The 18,864-nt window shown below is 36.8% G+C and overlaps 1 protein-coding gene across 3 annotated transcripts in view; it reads right to left on the reverse strand.

Moving 5' to 3' along the window:
* Window positions 1-132: 132 nt before the first annotated feature.
* INTS6 (integrator complex subunit 6) overlaps window positions 133-18,864 on the reverse strand; it is a 38,851-nt gene continuing 20,119 nt past the window's right edge. For 2 of the 3 annotated variants that reach the window (XM_058045061.1, XM_058045060.1), the window contains 14 exons: window positions 15,031-15,214; window positions 13,951-14,076; window positions 12,991-13,145; window positions 10,086-10,238; window positions 9,817-9,949; window positions 9,217-9,311; window positions 8,714-8,824; window positions 6,925-7,140; window positions 6,690-6,816; window positions 5,281-5,423; window positions 4,480-4,714; window positions 3,372-3,743; window positions 2,831-2,924; window positions 133-711 (listed from right to left, as the gene is read on the reverse strand). In XM_058045061.1, the coding sequence (XP_057901044.1) occupies window positions 618-711; window positions 2,831-2,924; window positions 3,372-3,743; window positions 4,480-4,714; window positions 5,281-5,423; window positions 6,690-6,816; window positions 6,925-7,140; window positions 8,714-8,824; window positions 9,217-9,311; window positions 9,817-9,949; window positions 10,086-10,238; window positions 12,991-13,145; window positions 13,951-14,076; window positions 15,031-15,214 (2,238 nt within the window). In that variant the 3' untranslated portion in view covers window positions 133-617. The remainder of the gene's footprint in view (window positions 712-2,830; window positions 2,925-3,371; window positions 3,744-4,479; window positions 4,715-5,280; window positions 5,424-6,689; window positions 6,817-6,924; window positions 7,141-8,713; window positions 8,825-9,216; window positions 9,312-9,816; window positions 9,950-10,085; window positions 10,239-12,990; window positions 13,146-13,950; window positions 14,077-15,030; window positions 15,215-18,864) is intronic. The other variant, XM_058045062.1, reaches the window with a different exon arrangement.

Raw genomic sequence — 18,864 nt, forward strand, 5'->3', positions numbered from 1 at the left:
GATTAACAGCAGAACATCCAGTGATACATACCCACTGTTCAGTCTCTAACACAGATACCAGAACACAAGCTCTGGAAAGGGAAGGCAAAACAAATAATTTTGATAAAAACTATACTCAAACCTACACAAAGATTAAAATAGAGATTTTATTGATGGAATAACAAAAGTGCTTTTCTTAAATATTTTTCAAAATACATTTATACAACTTACAATAATATATCCAAAATAACTGTATATACAAAACATTACCTTGTTTAATGTATGTGCTTTTTACTTTTTGAAAATTACAAAGCAACTTTTTGGCAAAGTTCAACCTTAAGAGGTGATAGTTTTGAAGGTAAGATTAAGAAAAATAGAACCTGAGGGCAAGTGACACTTATGTCCATGACAAGCAAGAAGTTCTCAATTTAGTTAAATAAAAATGTTTTTTGTAGTATATTTCACATTACAAAAATAACAGAAGTGAAGAAAAAAAAAGGATGATTGATACTTCTCATCACTTTATTGAGCAGCTTCTCATTCTTTCAGGTACAGGAACTTGAGATAAGAGTGCATGTCAAAAATGAATGCAAGTAAGAACAGCAGTGCCCTGCTGTGGCTCTCTCATGTGCAGTTTCTTAGCTGCTCTTGATATGGTTCACCTGATTGGATCTGCGATGGATTTCTTCCAGAAAACTCTCAAGCTGTTCTATCAGCATTCGTTTTTTAAACCTGGATTTAAAAGAAAGCATTACAATGGATGCACAGAGTAATACACAAAACATCATTGACAAAACTTTAACTGAACTCTGGAAACTTCAGTTATTAGTTCAGGAGCAGTGCATGATGAGGTATACACATACCTCATTTGTATACATACACTGTCTCCCAACATTCTGGTAAACCACTAACTTGCTTTTCCATTTGCTGAACACAAAACTACAAGAGTTTATTATAGCTGAACATCACTCAGCTCTCAGAAATCCAGGAAAAAGACAGTTAAGAGTTTGTTGCTTCCAGAAGTGAAGTTCTGAAGCACAGAAATAAAATATACATCAAAAGAACTATAATCCTAAAACTGGCAAACAGCTTTTAGGGATTATTTGCATGCCTTCATGATGCATTCATCCAAGTTAACAAAGCTGGTACTGGTGGAGGAACAGCCATTACACAGTGCAAAGCAGATTTCCTGACAAACAACAAGTTAAAACTTTGAGAAAGAAAGGAAAATACAGGCATCCAAACTCCATACCTCTGGAGTCTCTGCAGCCCTATTCCATATCAGTTGTATAATTTGATCAGCAGGCCATTCTGTCACCTCTGCTTACACCCCCACCTCAGGAAGTACAACTCCTAGCTGGTCCCAGCCAAACCCTCCCCCCGTGCAACATTTCTGCACTTCGGAGAAGCCACTTCTGACCAATGCTTTGGTAGCCATATGTATGTTCAAAGACAAGCAGCAATGACAATATTTTGAACTATATCCCAAGTTCAGTCCTGTGACTTCACTAAACTCCACCAGAAGCCTCTAGTTCTAGTCAGACATCCTGGTCCATGTCCTTGGCTCACAGAGACAGGGTACCCCTCTCCTAATTTCCAGATCACAAGCCTCTCATAATCCCTGATGCATCCAAGAGCAACACTCAACCATTGCCAAATTTTGTCACATTGTCAACTAAAGATAGCTGGAATAAAGAGACTGCACAAGAGATATGAGAGCTACAGGTGATCTTAAAAGCCTAATTTTACAGCACAAAAATTCCAACCCCACTAAGGGCTGCCTCCAAAAGCAATAGTATTGTTATTGTGTGCTGTGACAGCGAGGAAGAATGCATAATTTGCAACATACAGAACAACTCTGACAGGCAATGTAACAATCAAGCAAAAGGAAGCATAGTTGCTAAAGGAAGAGCATGATCTACATAAATTTACATGCCCCACCAAGCTGGCAATAAAAGGCTAGAGGATCTGTAGCCATGTCCAACATTCAGCATACCTTGAGAGGCATGGTTTTCTCCTAAAATTTTATTTTTATCATGAAATTTGCTTAATGCCACAGGAAAATAGGTGACTACTACAAAACATATTAGAGACTAAGAAGCAGCTATTCTTTGAGGTTTCTGAAGTTAGCCTCAAAGTTCTGGCTGTATTTACAATCCCTGCAAGATCCTGGAATTACTTATTCCCTGCAACTCAAACACTATTGGTTCGAATACATTTCTCCTTTTTTCCTCTCAGTAAGCATGTAGAAGGCTAAGTATGGACAGTCTAAAGATACTGTAAGGAACAGTTTCTACCTGGATGAAAAACACAGGGTTTAAATCCTTATCAAGTCACTCTTCTTCACAGAAAAGCCACCTCCATTTCCAAAGTCTCAGACTGGACTACGCTATCTCTGAATGAAGTATGCTGAAGAGTAGAGACATATCTTTATGAGCATACCTGAATTTAAAAACTAAGTTTAGGACAAGATTTCGAGCTGATGGTGTTTCTGAAAGCCTAATTCCAAGTAACTGGCAGCTCCATTACATTTTCAAATTAGCAGTACACTCACCTGAACTTTAATTGGAATTATTTTTTACAAGTTACCTTCTCTTTCTACACCATTGTCCATCTACACTTACAGGGATTTGGCAGTTAGAGTTGCTAACATCCTTAAGCCAAAATCCAAGGGAAAAAGGTAAGCTTTTACAAACAACACCTCAAGAAGCTTATGCATTTCTGCTCTTTCATGGGGAATTATTTACTTGCAGTGCAAAGCATTGTTTCAAACAATTGTGTGATTGTCCAGCAATTATACATGGCACAACATGGTGCAGTTTTGTAAGAATAATACAATCCTGTTACCTACCTTGAAGCTTCTTTTATAACATTCTGTAAAAATATCAGCCGGGTTTGTAAGCTCCCTTGCACATGCTTCAGTAAAAAGAAGATTCTTTCATATTCTTAAATGTCAAGAGAACAGAAACATCAGTTATTTAAAAGATGCCTATACAGATATCTGTTGTAATAGATCTGAGTGAAATGCAACATTCAATGTTTGTAAACTTTTAAGCTCTATTTCCTATCAACTGGAGCAAGAACATCTTATTTAATGAGAACAAATATTAAAAAACACATGATATTGCACCTTAGGATATTACTAAAACTTATCGAGTTAATTCTAGTATTGATATAAAAAACATTACTTTCATGAACACTGCTTAAGTATAGCAATATTTTAATGACTCCTACAGTAAGTTTTTAGCAGAGGTTTTAAAACAAATCTTTTCAGCTTTAAATTTAATTTTGCTTCAGTCTCATGGTCCAGTACACTTCTAAAATAGTGATCTAACATGAATTCTTTGTTTAACTTTCATGCCAATTATCTGAAAGAAATTCAGTATACTTACTCCTTCCTGGTTTTCGGATCTCCTTCATAATTTGTGCTCTTAGCTCTATATTAATCTCTCTGGAACTCCTGCAGTGCACTGGCTTTTTCCCTTTGCTAGGTGAAGACATTGTCAAGTTCTCTTCTGGACTTTGCTCTTTACTACCTGATTCCTCGTGATTCTCCAAAAACCCATCAGCATTCAAATTATTCCCTAAATGTTCATGGCCTACATCCTCCGTAGGAGCTGTTGGTCGATCCAAGGAATTGAATGGTGAAGAGGACAGTGAAAACTCTGAATCCACAGCATTTGGGAAAACATCTGATGAAAGGGAGTCTGTACTGTGATTCTCAATGACATCATCAACTCCAACTTCATTATTTGTTTCTGATGCTGAAAAAACAAAAATGACACTTGCTACGTTCAAATTCCTTATCATTTCATACAAGTCAATGAGCCAGATCAGCATTAGACTCTTAAAACTATGCTCCAGCTTACAGAGTCCACTGTACATACCAGGCATAAGAAAGCTTGTTTGTGGATTACAACACTGAACCGGTCACTATCTCCTGGCAATTAGTGACTTTCAAAAAAAAATCCCAGTTATAGTCTTTGTATGGAAAAGGAAATTACTGTGTGGACTACCAACAAAAGAAATAACACCTGTAAAGAGTGATTTTTGACATGGAGTCTTTCTCTCTTTAAATCAAACTAACCAAATTTACTTTAGTACTAACCAATGAATATGAGAGTTATACAGCTCCTCAGCTTCACACCCAGAATAATGATTTCACTGCACAAGAGCAAAACTCAAACTAACTTCATGCTGTGATACTTCTAGAATATCTAAATTTCAAGGCAAAGGAAGAAAATTCTTTTCATTGTCTACACTGTCTCCTCAGGAGAGAGGAAATACCTTGTTTACACTTAGATTTTATATGGAAGACTTCCATCCAAAGGCATATATGAGCTCTGTAATTAGCCCCAGACACACACACTTAAGTACCTTATTTTCAAGAGGGAGGGATAGAATTGCCATATTTCACAAATTAACTCTCAGGTTTTTTACACAAAAGTTTTTTCAGATAAATTAAAAAGCAAACTTTAAAGATTTTGAAGATTCACTTACTTTTGTGAATAGCAATGGGTTTAATAAGGTCAGGCTGTGCTTGTGCAATTGGTGTAGGGGGCCCTTTTCCTCCAATGTGGTTATTGACAACTGGAAGAGTTGGTGGTCGCCCTCTGAGCAGGGGAGACATACAACGTCGCCTTTTTGGAATCCCTTGCATATTTGGTTCTCCAGGTCTTTTATGTTTATTCTGAGGTCCTGATACGAATTCATCTGCTTCATCTATCATCATTCCCTGAAATTAATTTAACAGGAAGAATTCTTAAGCTTCACACCAAACCCATGTAACATAAGGTACAATAAATGCTCTGACATTACAATAATGTGTAGCATGTGTATGAGTTACATACAATATCATTATGTTTGGAATTTCAAACTGTCAACCAACACCAGATAAATGTGCTTAAGGCCCTTATCCAACAGCCTGCCAAGTAAGCTAAGGGAGTGGGCCACCGAACTGCCTTTTCAGTAGTTGCAAAGAGATTCCCATATTTAATACAAGAACTCTAAATGTTACTGGCAGTTTGGTCAACTCTAAGAGATTTGGACAAAAGGGACAGCCAAGAGTCTCAACTTCGAGAGAAATATTTCAGTTATAATACAATTTAGAGAGATAATACTGCTTTCCCAATAAAGGCTGCCCTCCATAAGATACTACTGATCAAAGAAAAACAGACAGTTTGCAGCCATTTCTTTTAGAAGTATTTGAAAGGGTTTCTCCAATAGATTACTCAAAGAACAATGTAGGCAGTAACAGACACACAACAGCACATTTTTAAAAAAGCTTTACAGAAAAGTCACCTTTTTGTCCAATTTGAATGGATTGCCAAATGTATGAAGCCTTCGTGGCTGATCAGGATCAAGTTCTCGGAGTGGAGAAGGTATTTGCTTTAGATACTCCTGGTAGTTTCCCATTTGTGCTATAGGTACACTGTGAACTTGATCTATTATAACAGAGGAGTTAATTAATACACAGTACTGCTCACATTATGAGAATTTAGTCTATATCCATTTCATACCTCCAGTGTTCAGACTTATCATATGCATTAACAAAACAGCTGTACAAAGCTCACCATTTTTCTTGCCTAACTGGTATTTATAACACTTCAAGAGACTTGCTCAAAGGAATCAGTACATGTCTTGGGGATTTATCATTTTGACAACAGATAAGCCATAGTTGTCATGCACAAACGTTCGTTTTCCAATGTGTCCCAACTTTACACCAGAGCAATGGATGGAAAAACAGACTAGGAACACATTAGTTAGAACAGACTAGGATGGCAAAACAGACTAGGAACAAATTAGAACTAAAACATTACTACAAACAGAAGATACATTAAAGCAAAGTAGGAATGCCATGCTGAAGACAGCTTTGAGATAACTTTGTCCAATTTTAGCAATCCAAAACTTAACTGTCAAGACCAGCGTTTTCCCAGAGCAAGGGTGACTTTTGATCACTGTAAATCAACAAATTCTTAAAAATATAGGAGCTGATTTTAAACTTGTTCTAGTTCAGGAGCTGCCAAGCCTTCATACAGAAAAAAATACAGAAAAAAATTCCTAACATGAGTTAATCCTCCTCCCTGAAGAACAACTACTCTGACAAAGTGATAATGTAATGTGAAATGTACAGATGTTAATCTGACCTAAGTAGTGGCAGCACTAACACAGCACAAGCTTTCACTTGCACTGCCCTTCTCACTCTACTTATTTCAACATCTTTGGTTAAATGCCACAAAGCAGTGCCAGAAGACACAGGAAAAAAGGTAAAGGAATAAATTAGTGACTACTGAACCATTTGCTGTTGGCTCAACAGGCAAAAACAATCAGTGGCAGCACCCAGTAAGCTAGCTTACTTTCCCACTGCTCACAATCCACTTCTACTGAGAGAGATCATAATGTTCAGAACTGCCCTTTGATTTTATCAGATGCATCCATGAAAGTCAGGAAAAACAGTGAACAAAGAACCTTCTGTGAAAGCCCAAGTCCCCTCACATGGTCCTAAGGATAAAGTAGTGAATCAGCAACCTTCTGTTCTCACCATTTTTTCTTCCAATAAGGTAAGGATAAAGCATATTTAAAAATCCATGCAGTTTAATGCCAAGAGCAGACATCCACCAAGTTTTAAAGAACTACATTATTTGTTACATTGTTTTATAGCAATGAGCACATCACATCACAGGCAGACAAAATATAAATTGTTATCTAACCTTCATCTTGTCCTTTGAGCAACTTGCAAGTGCTCTTCAATAAATTAGATCGCATTCGTGTTAACTGATCCAAAAGATTTCTTCTGGGTATGTCATAAGCATTTCTAAATGTCTGAGGTTTCAAATCCTACGGTTCCAGTAAATGAAATTCCAATTAATGCCTTGTAAGAAACAATATCTAGCATTTCAATGGAAGTATATTGAAAATAACAACATTACACACAGTGGTGCTTACCTTATTCAGCAAAGCTATTTGGAACCCAGCATACTCCTTCATATTGAGGTCTAGAGGTCTATGAGGAATTTCCCCAGTAATCCCCTGTAGCAGATGTTGAAAATCGTTCCTATGTGCCATAGACAGGTTGTGTGATCTGCTTCTGACCTTAATTCCAGTCTCTTGCGCTACCTTTTTGCCTACAGAGCCAATGACTCTATCGGACTCTATTTTGGCCTTAATTTGAAATAAATAAATAAATAAAATTGACAATATGCTCTTAAAAGGATTAGTCAGACTTATTCATTTTAAATTCCTACCTACAAGATTCAACAATGTGCTAACACACTATGACGACCATAACCAGGCTGAGCGCTTAAGGAGTGCTTAATACATAACCACTTAATGCCTACTACAGTTTTAAATATAGTGAACAGTTTTCTGCATATTTCTCCTCTGCTGCCCATTACAGTATCTAAGCACCAATATGCATGCAATGCTTTTATTTTCATAAAATGCCATTATTTGACCAGTAATTCTCTGCACATCTATCTGTACTCGTATGATGTTCAGCTGTTCCTGTAGAGAACAGTCAAAACTCTCCCAAGACTGATTTTCCCACAACTGTAGTTGCAATCAGTCACCCAATTGCACCAACTTTTTAAAGCTCAATACAAATAGTCACAGCATTAAAAAACGTGCAACATATGAAAACAACCAGCTGGTTGACCAGAGAGACCTAGCCCCCAACATTACGTTAGATTTGTACCAAAATAAAACGTGCTCATAAACGCTAGTGTTTTGACAGAATACAGTGAAAAGAGCCAAAAAGAATTTAGTAATACAACTGCCAATTTTGATTTTGCAATTTCACAAATTTATAGACTATTCAAAAATTTGAATATGTATTGAGAATACTGAGTCTTTACTGGCAGGGCCCATCAGAAGTTACAAAAGCTTTAAGTACAATTTGCAGTGTGTGTCATTACATCTTAGAGGAGTCAAAGATGTCTAGGCTGAGACACCAGATCACAGATTAGTGAGCAATATGACTATGATTTAACAGGATATGCTCTAGACTTTAGGACACTTGCTTCCTCAAATAATCTTTTATATTCATGTTTTAAGAAAAATCTGGTCCATAAAAACTCATTACCTAAGTTACAAGTACTTGGCACTACTGTTTCTTGAAGTTTCAAATTTACTTTTTATCATCTTGAACACAAAGCTTAACATGCACAGTTCAAAAGTGGAGGTAGCAGGGCAGAAATGCTTTAGCTGGTGCAGGAGCCTAGTCAAAGATTCGGGCACTATTCTGAACACGGTCAGCAATTTCAAACAATAACTTGACATTTCTACATCGGTATCATTATTTGATATCCTCTTATGTCAGTTATCTTATTTATTGAACACTCTGCACTTCATGCCACAAGCCAAAGAAAGAAGAGTTTGATTTTGATGCATCAAGCACAAATCTCTATTTCCTGAAAAACACTAACACATCTTTAAAGACAACATTTTTTTTTTTGACAAAAGTATGTTACTCTCTGCTAAGTGAAAATGCTCCTTAAACAGGAAAAGCCTCAACTTGTACTTCCTGTCTCTATATAGTTCCGTTTATAAAGGCTGTATTTAAATGTTGCATTTTCCTTCAATTCAAAAAACCAAAATTATTTTTTGGTAATTGCTTATGGGAAAGTATTAACTTGATCTTTCTGCTCTTTTTTCCTACAAAGCTACTGAACTTGAGTATTTTAAGATTATCCTGCTATTAGAATAAGTTTTTACTGCTCTTTTGCTTCAACATTACCTGCTGACTCAACTTTTTGAGATATGAAATGACACTGTAACTAAGTCCATATTCCACATTGTCAGCTATAAGGTTTGGTGCTCCCATCATTCTCACAGCTTTCTTCAAAGGCTGAAACATGGAATATATTGCATGGTCATATTTAACTTTATACATACTCCAACTAATTGTACCCATTTCAAATAGAACCTGAGGTTCTGAACGTTCAAAAAGAACAACAAAAAAGACACTCAGGGCATAATTTTTCAAAAATAGTTCAATTAATACACAATCAGTTAACAAAAATATCATTTATATGCCACCAGTCCCAGTGTATTATGAAATTAAGAAAATTCCACAGCATTCATGTCTCAAGCCTCTCCACAAGACTCCAGTGAAAACACTCATTATGTATGAAGTTTAACTATTCTCTCCTAAATTAATACTCATTCTACTTAAAATAGAGACTACATCCATAGTGGAAAGACAACTATAATCCAGAAATTTTAACACAGTCATCTTACCCCAAGATAATAAGGAGGCATTGTCTTCAAATAGCTTTCAAATGACTGACGCCATTTCAACGTAGGCTTTGCCTTGTGTACTTTAAACAAGTCATCTAATGGTTATAAAAAAAGCAAAGCAAAACAAAATGAAAGGCATGTCTAGATAGCATTGCATATTTTTTTTCCTAAAAAATAAAATTCTAGTTAAAGAAACTCTTGAAGAAATGCAAATTCCTCCATGAATAAATTACTTTCTACAAATCAACATATATACAACTAAACCAAGCACATACAAGATTAACGCTGCAGCCAAAAATGGAACCTGATAAATTATCAAATTTAATTGGTATTGAGACAACAGATTAAGAAAAATACCCCTTAATGAACGTGAGATCAAAACATATCTGCAAATGATGATTGAGTAAATCATCTTACACACTGAGTCTGAGTCATGAAGGCCAGACAACTGGAAACAAGTGAAACAAGCTACTGATTCTAGTAGCTTGTTTCAGTTTTCAGGTGTTATTAATACTGGCATTAACTGCAGTAATCTATTTAGATTATATCAATGTTTCAATTACCTACCACATAAGCAAATTTGTATGAAGTGGTATTTACCTAGCAGTGGAAGCAGGACTGGGTAATTGTAAGGCATCACAAATAAATTCACACAATTCAGCGCTGTACTAGCTTTCAAGTAACCAAAAGGATGACCAAGTTCACTGTATTTTGCACTATTGCTCACATACACCTGCAATAAAACACATTACATTGGATTTACACTCCAAGTATTGTGTTCTGAAAATTTACATTCTCTTTTGATTATAGAATAAGATATATGAAAAACAGCATTCCATAGACTTCAATTCAGCATGCATTCTACTTGCCTGCCAGCAGGTCTGAGGGGATTTTCTTTCCAGGATAAACTGGGTCAGTGGTGAAGGTTCTAATTCATATTTATCAAAAGGCAGTTTGTCAATGACCATCGGCTCACAGTCAGTACAGGAAAATTTCACCACAGGATGAGATGTGCGAGGTGGCTAAACAAAGCATTCCACTGTTAATAAGGCTGCACAACAATTAAAATGCATTTGTGCTATGACAACTGAAGTAATACAGATTCTTGGAAAACACATGTATTTAGGGAACCTACTCAATACAGCATTCATTTACTGTTAATGAGTCCTAAGCAATTTATGATGTTAGCACTGTCTTATTCTGAAGGAATCTTGTTTTCTAAATAAATGACAAATTACTTCACATAGTAAGCCTAGAGCAATATGCAACTAAGACTTCTTGCATTCACTAAAAGTGAACAAAAGGGACTAAGCCCTAGTGGGGACAAAAAACATCCTCAATGCTACTCTAGGACATGTCCATTTTCATTCCCCACCAGAAGCAGGTGCTGTACTTCTTCATTTGTTGACTTTGCCAGGAGCTTTTCTTCCTTGGCAAATTTAACAGCTACAAAATTGAAACAATTATAAAGATCAAGAGTAGAGTCAATTCAGAAAAAAACAAACCTTAAAAACTCACAGTTTAACTAGACCTGAGGAAAAAAAATTCAATCCCAGAAATTTCAGTGTTTGGATTTTTTAAATCTTTTTACTAACCACAGGAAAAAGACCTTTGTGTTTCAAGTTTCATCTGTAAGTTAACAACTTGAAATTTCTTTTGCCAAAAGGGTGAGCCAATTTTCAGTGTGATGAAAATTGGAGCTCTACACTTTCCATTGAAGGGAGTAATATAAGCTGTTGCACTTGATCTGAGCCTTTCCCCAAGGCCACTAGAATCTGAGTGAGAGCTCAATTGGGAAGCCTCCTTCCATTTACTCTATTTACAAAAAAGTAACTCACAAATACACAAGATGAAGCAGAGAAACAAAAGGTCTCTTGGACCATCATACCACTTCACATTGAAAGCAATTCTTTTATGTCTGAGTTCTAGGCTCTCCATTTTAAGATAAGCCACCCAAACAAGTTATCTGTCAAGAGAGTTGGTCTTGCTTTGAGTGTCTCTGCCCTGAGAAGGTGGGCTCTGCAACTGGACACCAAACAGGAGGCCCAACCAAATGGACAAAGAACAGCTCTTCAAAGAATATGACTAATAAATAGTTGTGGTGGAGTTTCTGACCAAGCCACCAAGGTCAGACTACGATTAAAAAGGCTGCAAAAGAAATCGACTACTCAGACTTGAGAAGTCCATTAATCCTTTGCTGGACAGCAGACCTATTTTTACCTCTGAGCAGCTGAAGCAGCCATTTACACGTTGATCTGCCAGCATAATTATTAGCAGACTTTCATATACATTTAAGAAAGCCTTAGTGGTGTCATTAGCCACAGTTCTTGTGATAGAACTGTTTGAGACCACTCCACACTGGATCAGGTAACAGGCAGGCAAAGTCAAGTATTTAACTATGAACTCTTAGGCAGACAAGACATGCTACATACACACACACTGATTGCAACATATGCTGTGTTTGAACGCTACTGCTACAACAGTACTGAAATACAAGCCTTGAAACACTATCAGCAACTTAGCTCCCCAACACTGCATGAGGAAGGTACAACTCAGAACTTCAATTGATGTCAACAAGAATTCAGCTGTACATGACAGTGCTTTATAGTTATGAGAGCTATACACACTACAACAGAAAAAAAGCTCATCTTTTTGCCATCTGAGTAAGTCAACTTCAGGCTTTTCAAAGATCTCATTCAACAACTCTTCATTTGGCAAGATCTATTTTATCAATCTTGTTTAAGATTTGGAGTAGCAAACTGTACAGACTCTATACAGCAAATGGAGGCAGATATGCTACTGAAAGCGATTCAAAGAACACACAGGATCAACTTTCCTACAGAACAGCCTTCAAATATTCACTACATAATGACATCTTGGTTTCTTAAATGACTGCAGAAAATCTACTTTTATTCATGTATGCTTTCAGTTCAGAAGGACATCCACATCCTTTAACCAATGTGGCCACAGATGCCAAATATATCTAAACCTGTAAATACAACTAAAATTTCATAATCACTCCTCAAAAATCTGGATTTCAAACAACTTCATCTGTTTTCTAACCAAGAGATAAAATTTGCAAGAAGTTCAGTGAGTATTAGTCAGCACATCCATTTCATATGAAAAACCCAGAAGAATTCAACAGAAGTCATCATGAAATGTAGGTAACCATTACACAACTGCAGGATTTCTACTTTAATGATTTCAAGTATAAACAGAACCACAAAAACACATTATACTATACTAATGACTAGTTCTCAGACAAAAAAGCAGTGGCATACATTCTTTTGTGAAAAAGAAACAAATTAATCCTTAATAAATTAACTTAAAAGCTGAGGTTTTCTCAGTTTGGATTAATTGAAGTTGTGGCTATACTGCACAATTATATTCACTTGGTAGAATGAAAGTAGAACTACCACAGGGATTCAAGTTATCAAGATCATACTATCTTTTATTAATAACCTCTGTAAGGCAATAGAATTTGATAGGCTTTTACCAAGTGCCACCATTTGATATTTAACAGGGTTCAAACAAACACATGTTCTGGGTCAAAAATCTGTTACAAGCAGTTTCCTAATGCTTCAAAGTTACTAAAAAGAAAACCCCATGTTATTTGCTCATCAGTAGTTTATAGGCTTGCATGCATCACTCCTTGGATCATACTGCTTCCACATTTGCTACAATGCAATACATACATCAAGATTTGAAAAAAAATCAGAATAGGAAATACTGGCATATTCCTGCATGCACAAACCCTTTATCTTCAGTACATACCAGTGTTGGAGAATTTTGATCTGGCCAAAAGGATTCAGGAACAGGCCAATGACCTATAGGAACCCCAGTTTTAGGGTTTGGTCTGACATAGATAAGTTTGTGACAGCTGTGCCAAGGTTGGGGTCCAAAGGGTCTGGCTATCTCCATCTGCCCATCTACAGAAGAAAAAGGCTTTGCGTCAAAATAGCATTAAAACTCAAGAACAATATTTCATAACCTCTGTGAAGGGTTAAAGATTTATAAAGCCAGGGAATCCCTTCCTGCAGTTAATATTATTTCTAAGAATAGCAGATAGTTGTCAGTAAGCATGTCTGCAAAAACACCAACTGAGAAACCAAATAAGCATTGAATGTTTACAGGATGAAAGCCTAGAAAAGCAATTATCTAGAGCCCTTCATTATAATGTTTCTTTTTCCTCCATTGTCATTAACAGAACCTTCAAATCCAAGCATTAAAGAAGTCATACATGACTAATACTGCCAGAATTTTTATTGCAGCAAAGTAAAATTTAAAAGAACTCACAAACTTCTCAGTTTGCCATTCAGAATGAGAAATTAATGCCACACAGGGGTATTTGCTATTTTAACTCTTACCACAGCCACTTTAATACACTGAAGAAAAAAGGATAAGCCCAGGTCTTTCCATATCATGTTATTTACATTTCTAGCTGGTTGAAAACTGCTTAAAACATATAAATCCCTTTAACTATGCTGACATGAATAAATGCATTTAAGATTACCTGAGTGGTTTGATCAAATGCAGAATGTCTGGCAGCAATAGCCAGTATTTTGAGACACTACAAAGTTTCAGACTTACCAGGTAAGTCCTTTTTGTAGTTAAGTGTTGCAAATTGCAATAGTTTCCCTTTTGACTTGACATCTACTATATTAAGTTCACTAAGTTGCATTGATGACAGTCACCCCTGTTATTTGATACCATAGTGTAAAAAATTTCAAGTACCATCAATTGGTGAGGGATCTGGTCCAGCTTTTTCAAAATTTATTACCACTCCACTCTGCACTTTTTGCACCAATGACTCAAGACATTGATTCAGCATTCTTGGAGAGCACACACAATATGATCGACCTAGAACGAAACAGTCAGAGTTAAACCTCTTCAGTGTTTCTGCCCTTAGGATCATAGAAAACTGTTCAAGCACCACACACATTGATTCATGTATGGATCATTGATTTAAAGCTTCTCCTGAACACTCCCTCTTTTTTTAAGCAGCAAGGCAGCCTAGTGAAGCACTGACAAGTGCCTCATTGGAAATGTTTGTATTTTAGACCCTTAATGACTAACTCAAATTCATGGTTTCATTCGTGGAAAATGGGCTCCCCCTTGTGACAGACATCAACACTTAAACTGTCCACAAATTTCAGTCAAAGCACTTGCCAGTACAGCCTACATACAGTCAGAAAGCAGTGGAATCAAATCCTTTTGGAATACTTTTCAAAGCTCCTCATTTCCTCTCTATCACACCCTCTCTGATGCACTAGAAGAATACTTTTAAAACGTAATAAACTCAATGCCTGAATTTGATCTGGAATATAATTGCTAAGATATTAACAATATGATCTGTAACTGAGAAAAGTACCAATTCTGCAGATTTATTATGCATTCTGAAAGGCATTCTGTGTGCTCTGGAGGGAAAAAACCTAAAACAACTTACTTCCTTCACTGTGGCTTTTTTAGACCATGGTGTGACAGGAATTAACCAAAACTACTGCAGAACAGACTCAATTACAACAATTTCTAATTGCAATACCAAGGTGTAGTAGAAAAAAGTAAGTTTCCTTACAAAACATTTCTGAAGAAAGCAGATCCACTCTTCCAAGATAGGCTACATTTAATTGTCTGTAGCTTTACTGTTGTCAGTCTCTTTAGTTTCATTATAACACTCTTAAAAGTTTTTAAAAGTACTGCAAGAACTTAAAAATCCTTATTCCATGGCATGGAATCACACAATTAATTAAACCAAACTGAATTAATTTACACTTTGGAAAGTAATGACTTATCAAAGGAAACAAGAGCACTCACCTCCTGTGACTTCACACATAGGTGTGATAGCAGAGTCATCCACAGGCACCCCTGTCATCTGTTCTGATTCTGGTGCTGTGATACCAGGCAAACGAAGAACCAAAGCAAATAACCTTTGATCCCATCGAAAGGGTTCCTTAGTCAACTCACTTCCAGGCAGAGGGGAATTGAGAGGTAAATGGAGCTGGAATGGGATTTAAATCTGTGAATACACAGCTCTTAAAAGAAACAAAAATTCAGGTTTCATAGCAATGGCAATTGACTCCATATAGGCACATTTCTCTCTCCACACACATATAATACCTTGTTAACAAAACTGAGACAAGCTCCTAAAGGACAGCACAAGGCATTCAGAAGATCCTAGATGCTCTTTTTACATCCAAATACTTCACACAGATTAGTGAGAAAAAGAAAGCTTATCCAAATATTTAACTACAGAAGCCCTGAACATATAGATTTGCAACAAGTAACTTCAAGTTCCAGAAATTTTGCTGGCTGATGACAGCACTGTCAGCACAAGCAAAATTCTCATTTCACCCGGAGCACTGCAGCAACAAAAAGGGGAAAAACATCCCCAAAGCAATGACTCAAGTGGTGCAAACAGTTCCATTAGCACACCAAATACAAGGGAGTTAAGTCCACATGCTGAAGCAAATTCAAATGTCCGCATTTTCTCTCATGCAGCGTTCAAAGAAATCTCGAAGTTCTTAACCCTCAGCTCCAGTGCTAGCAACAAAGTACTAGTCTGTTCCAAAACTTGATGCAAATCCCACAAGCACTCATTACATATTGCATTCATTTCTAGTTCATAGTGCTTAGAGAATTTACAGAAAGCTGTTAAAAAAGGTTTTGTGTTTGTTTATCTTTAAGAGATAGCTTGAAAACATTAAAGCCTGATTTCCAAAACCAGATCCTGTAGCTATTTCTATTTACAATTGCATTATCTCATACTGGGAAAAACACATACCTTATTGTTTGAAAAGCAATCAATTTATTGATACAATCTTGAAACTAAGAACAAATTACTCAAAATATGGCCAAGAATCAGAATATTTTGCACTTTTCAGCACACCTGATGATTCCTCTAGAATTTCTCTTTTTGCTTATGCAAGCACAGAGTACATGTAAGAACAGAACTATTTTCTCCAAATGCTTCATGTTTTACACGAAACTGGTCAAAAGGAAGGAACTCAGTGGTCTATAACTAACTGCTTGACATGCATGTCTTTCCCCTCACACAAAGAGCCCCAAGGACTGCCTGACAATGGAAATTCAGTTAAAAGAAGATAAAAGCATAGCCACATTCTTAGTTAACAGCCTGGAATCCTGACTGTAGGAAGACTGATTTGCAAGCACTCCACCATCCTCACTTGGGGGTATTAAGGAATGCCATCCAAGCTTTCCTACTTAGATCTGACTGAAGATATACAATTTCCAAACAGTACATTCGATCTGCAAACAAACCTGTTACACCCATGTAACAGCATTGTTTTCCTTCGGGCAGCATATATACATTTTTTACTACGAATATTTATACATATAAAGTATCCCATTAGATCCTGCACCAACAGTATCCTGAGTTCAGTTTACCTCAAGCTACAAAATATTTCATTGGCTCAGCTAGTTATATGGAGAGAACTCCAAAACCAAACAGTAGTCAGAAGCTGGCCATTGCATTATGCACATATTACTATCAGAAAAGTTTTCAAACTGTAAGACAAAATGCAAAGCAATCATCATCAAGTCAAATGTCCTCACCTTCCTTCCAACAATTTAGTTCCAGTTAAGTTTAACATCCTTTAACATACATAGTGGTGAAGTTATAGATTCAAATCACCCCATTCACAGACATTAGTAACTTGGTCTTGTCATCTCCAGTTACCTTTTTTTAAACTGCTATTGTATTACCATAGCAACTGCATACCTAGCAGAAACTAAGATGAGCCTAGAATTCTACATCTTGCATTTCATTTCTTTCCCCATGCATATTTGAATATGAAGGCATGCGCACATTTTCCTCTTTCTCAACAACCAGTATGAAAGATAAAGGTAGACTGAACTAACTAAGGGAAGGTTATTTACCAGCTGTGGTCTTCAACATGTGACTGCACATAGACAACACGTGTCCTCCCAGCTCAGTACTAGCAACCAGCTGTCTTGTCTCATTATTGGCTTGTAGGAGCACACAGAAGCCCTACCATTCCCAAATGCCACAATGATAATGCCACTACACAATCAGTGTGTGCCTTATGCCACTCTCCCTGCCTTCAAAACAACTAAAATATTCCAGAACTATGAGGGGGCAGAAGATAAGAGTGTTCTAGAAGATCTCTTCAGTACAAGGTTATTGGGTGAGCAGGTTCATTTCTTCTGAGTCCTTGTTTCTACCTACATTTATGCAACCATGAGAAGCAGCACAATCTAAAATCCTGGGATGGGAAAGAGGATCCTAGAGACCTTAGGATGAAAAAAGCTAGATAAGCATTAGAACTCTCTGCACTGGCAGGGCAGTCTGAGAAAGACAGTAATGATCTTCTGGCAATGGCTGCACGAACAGGCTCATCCACTAGAAAGGGCACCAATAGAACTGCTGAAGCTTTAGTACCCAGGTAATAAAAGGCAGCTCCATCTTGGGACATCTCATAAAAGGGTGCTAGAAGACCAGGCACTACACAAAAATATGCCTACAGTCAACTTCTCTTCTTGCTCCAAAGAAAGAAAAAAAATCTATCAGCAAGTAACCTTCCTTGCATGCTCTTCTGGTACCCAAAAAAAGGACAGGACATCTGACATTCTACCAAGCAAATGCAGCCTTTCATCCTTGAAGGATGAAGGACAGGTAACCATTCAAGCCCAGCTGAAAACATCAGCTCTTGACAGACTAAGAAACTCTACTTCCAGTTATCAACAACATTATGTTTTCTCATCTTCTTCCATCCAATCCTATGCAGTTATAACATATAGAAAGACAAACTGTTCTTCCATGGGAGACAACTCAAGGAGATTCCAAAGACATCAAGGTCAACTGACACACCATGTCAATACATGATATACTTGGCCATTCCAAAGCCAGCATTAGCCATCACCAAGTATTCACTGAGCTGATAGTTATACATTAGGAATTTACACATCAAGAGCTTTGGAGCTCAGTGTCAAGTGCTGCGAACCCCAAAACTGTTGCTAACAGGAACAATAAAGAAAATAAAGAATGAGAACATACATTTAATTATATTTGCCATATATTTCTTGCAGAATTTGTTTAGAAATCAAAACTGGAGGAACTATGATAAAAAACATAATAGAGCATTTCGAGTTTCTGATTATTCTTGACAGTAAGCAGAACCTTGCTGTGACACTTGTCACAGCTGCTAAAAGTGCAATGCAAGGTGATCAGTTCTGGGAAGGATCAATGTGACAATGCCAAACAGCTGCGGGACAAAGTCACATGAAAATCACAGATTCTTCCTGTAAGAGTTTCTCATAACTGGAAGATCAGAGGAATGGCAACATACAGAAACGAAGCAGCATTGCTCAAGCTTTTTGCTTGTATAATCATTTATCAGAATGTATCAATATGCTATTAACTCCATTTCAGTCTTGCAGACAAGTTTAATGCTACTTAGAGAGTATGTTGAGGGAGGACAAGAGAACATAGCTGAGCAATTGTAAGCCTTGAAAAATATGTTATTTCATAATATGAAGAGGAATAAGAAATCCCTTCAAGCATTTAAACATTTGCTTAACAAAAGATGAAGAAAGGGCTAAGACTGAATTTGAGGGATCAGGCCAGAAGCAAAAGCCACTCCATAAGGAATCCATAAAATGAGACTAACT

Source organism: Melospiza georgiana, chromosome 2 (genome assembly GCF_028018845.1).
Source record: "Melospiza georgiana isolate bMelGeo1 chromosome 2, bMelGeo1.pri, whole genome shotgun sequence".
Taxonomy (NCBI): Eukaryota; Metazoa; Chordata; class Aves; order Passeriformes; family Passerellidae; genus Melospiza; species Melospiza georgiana.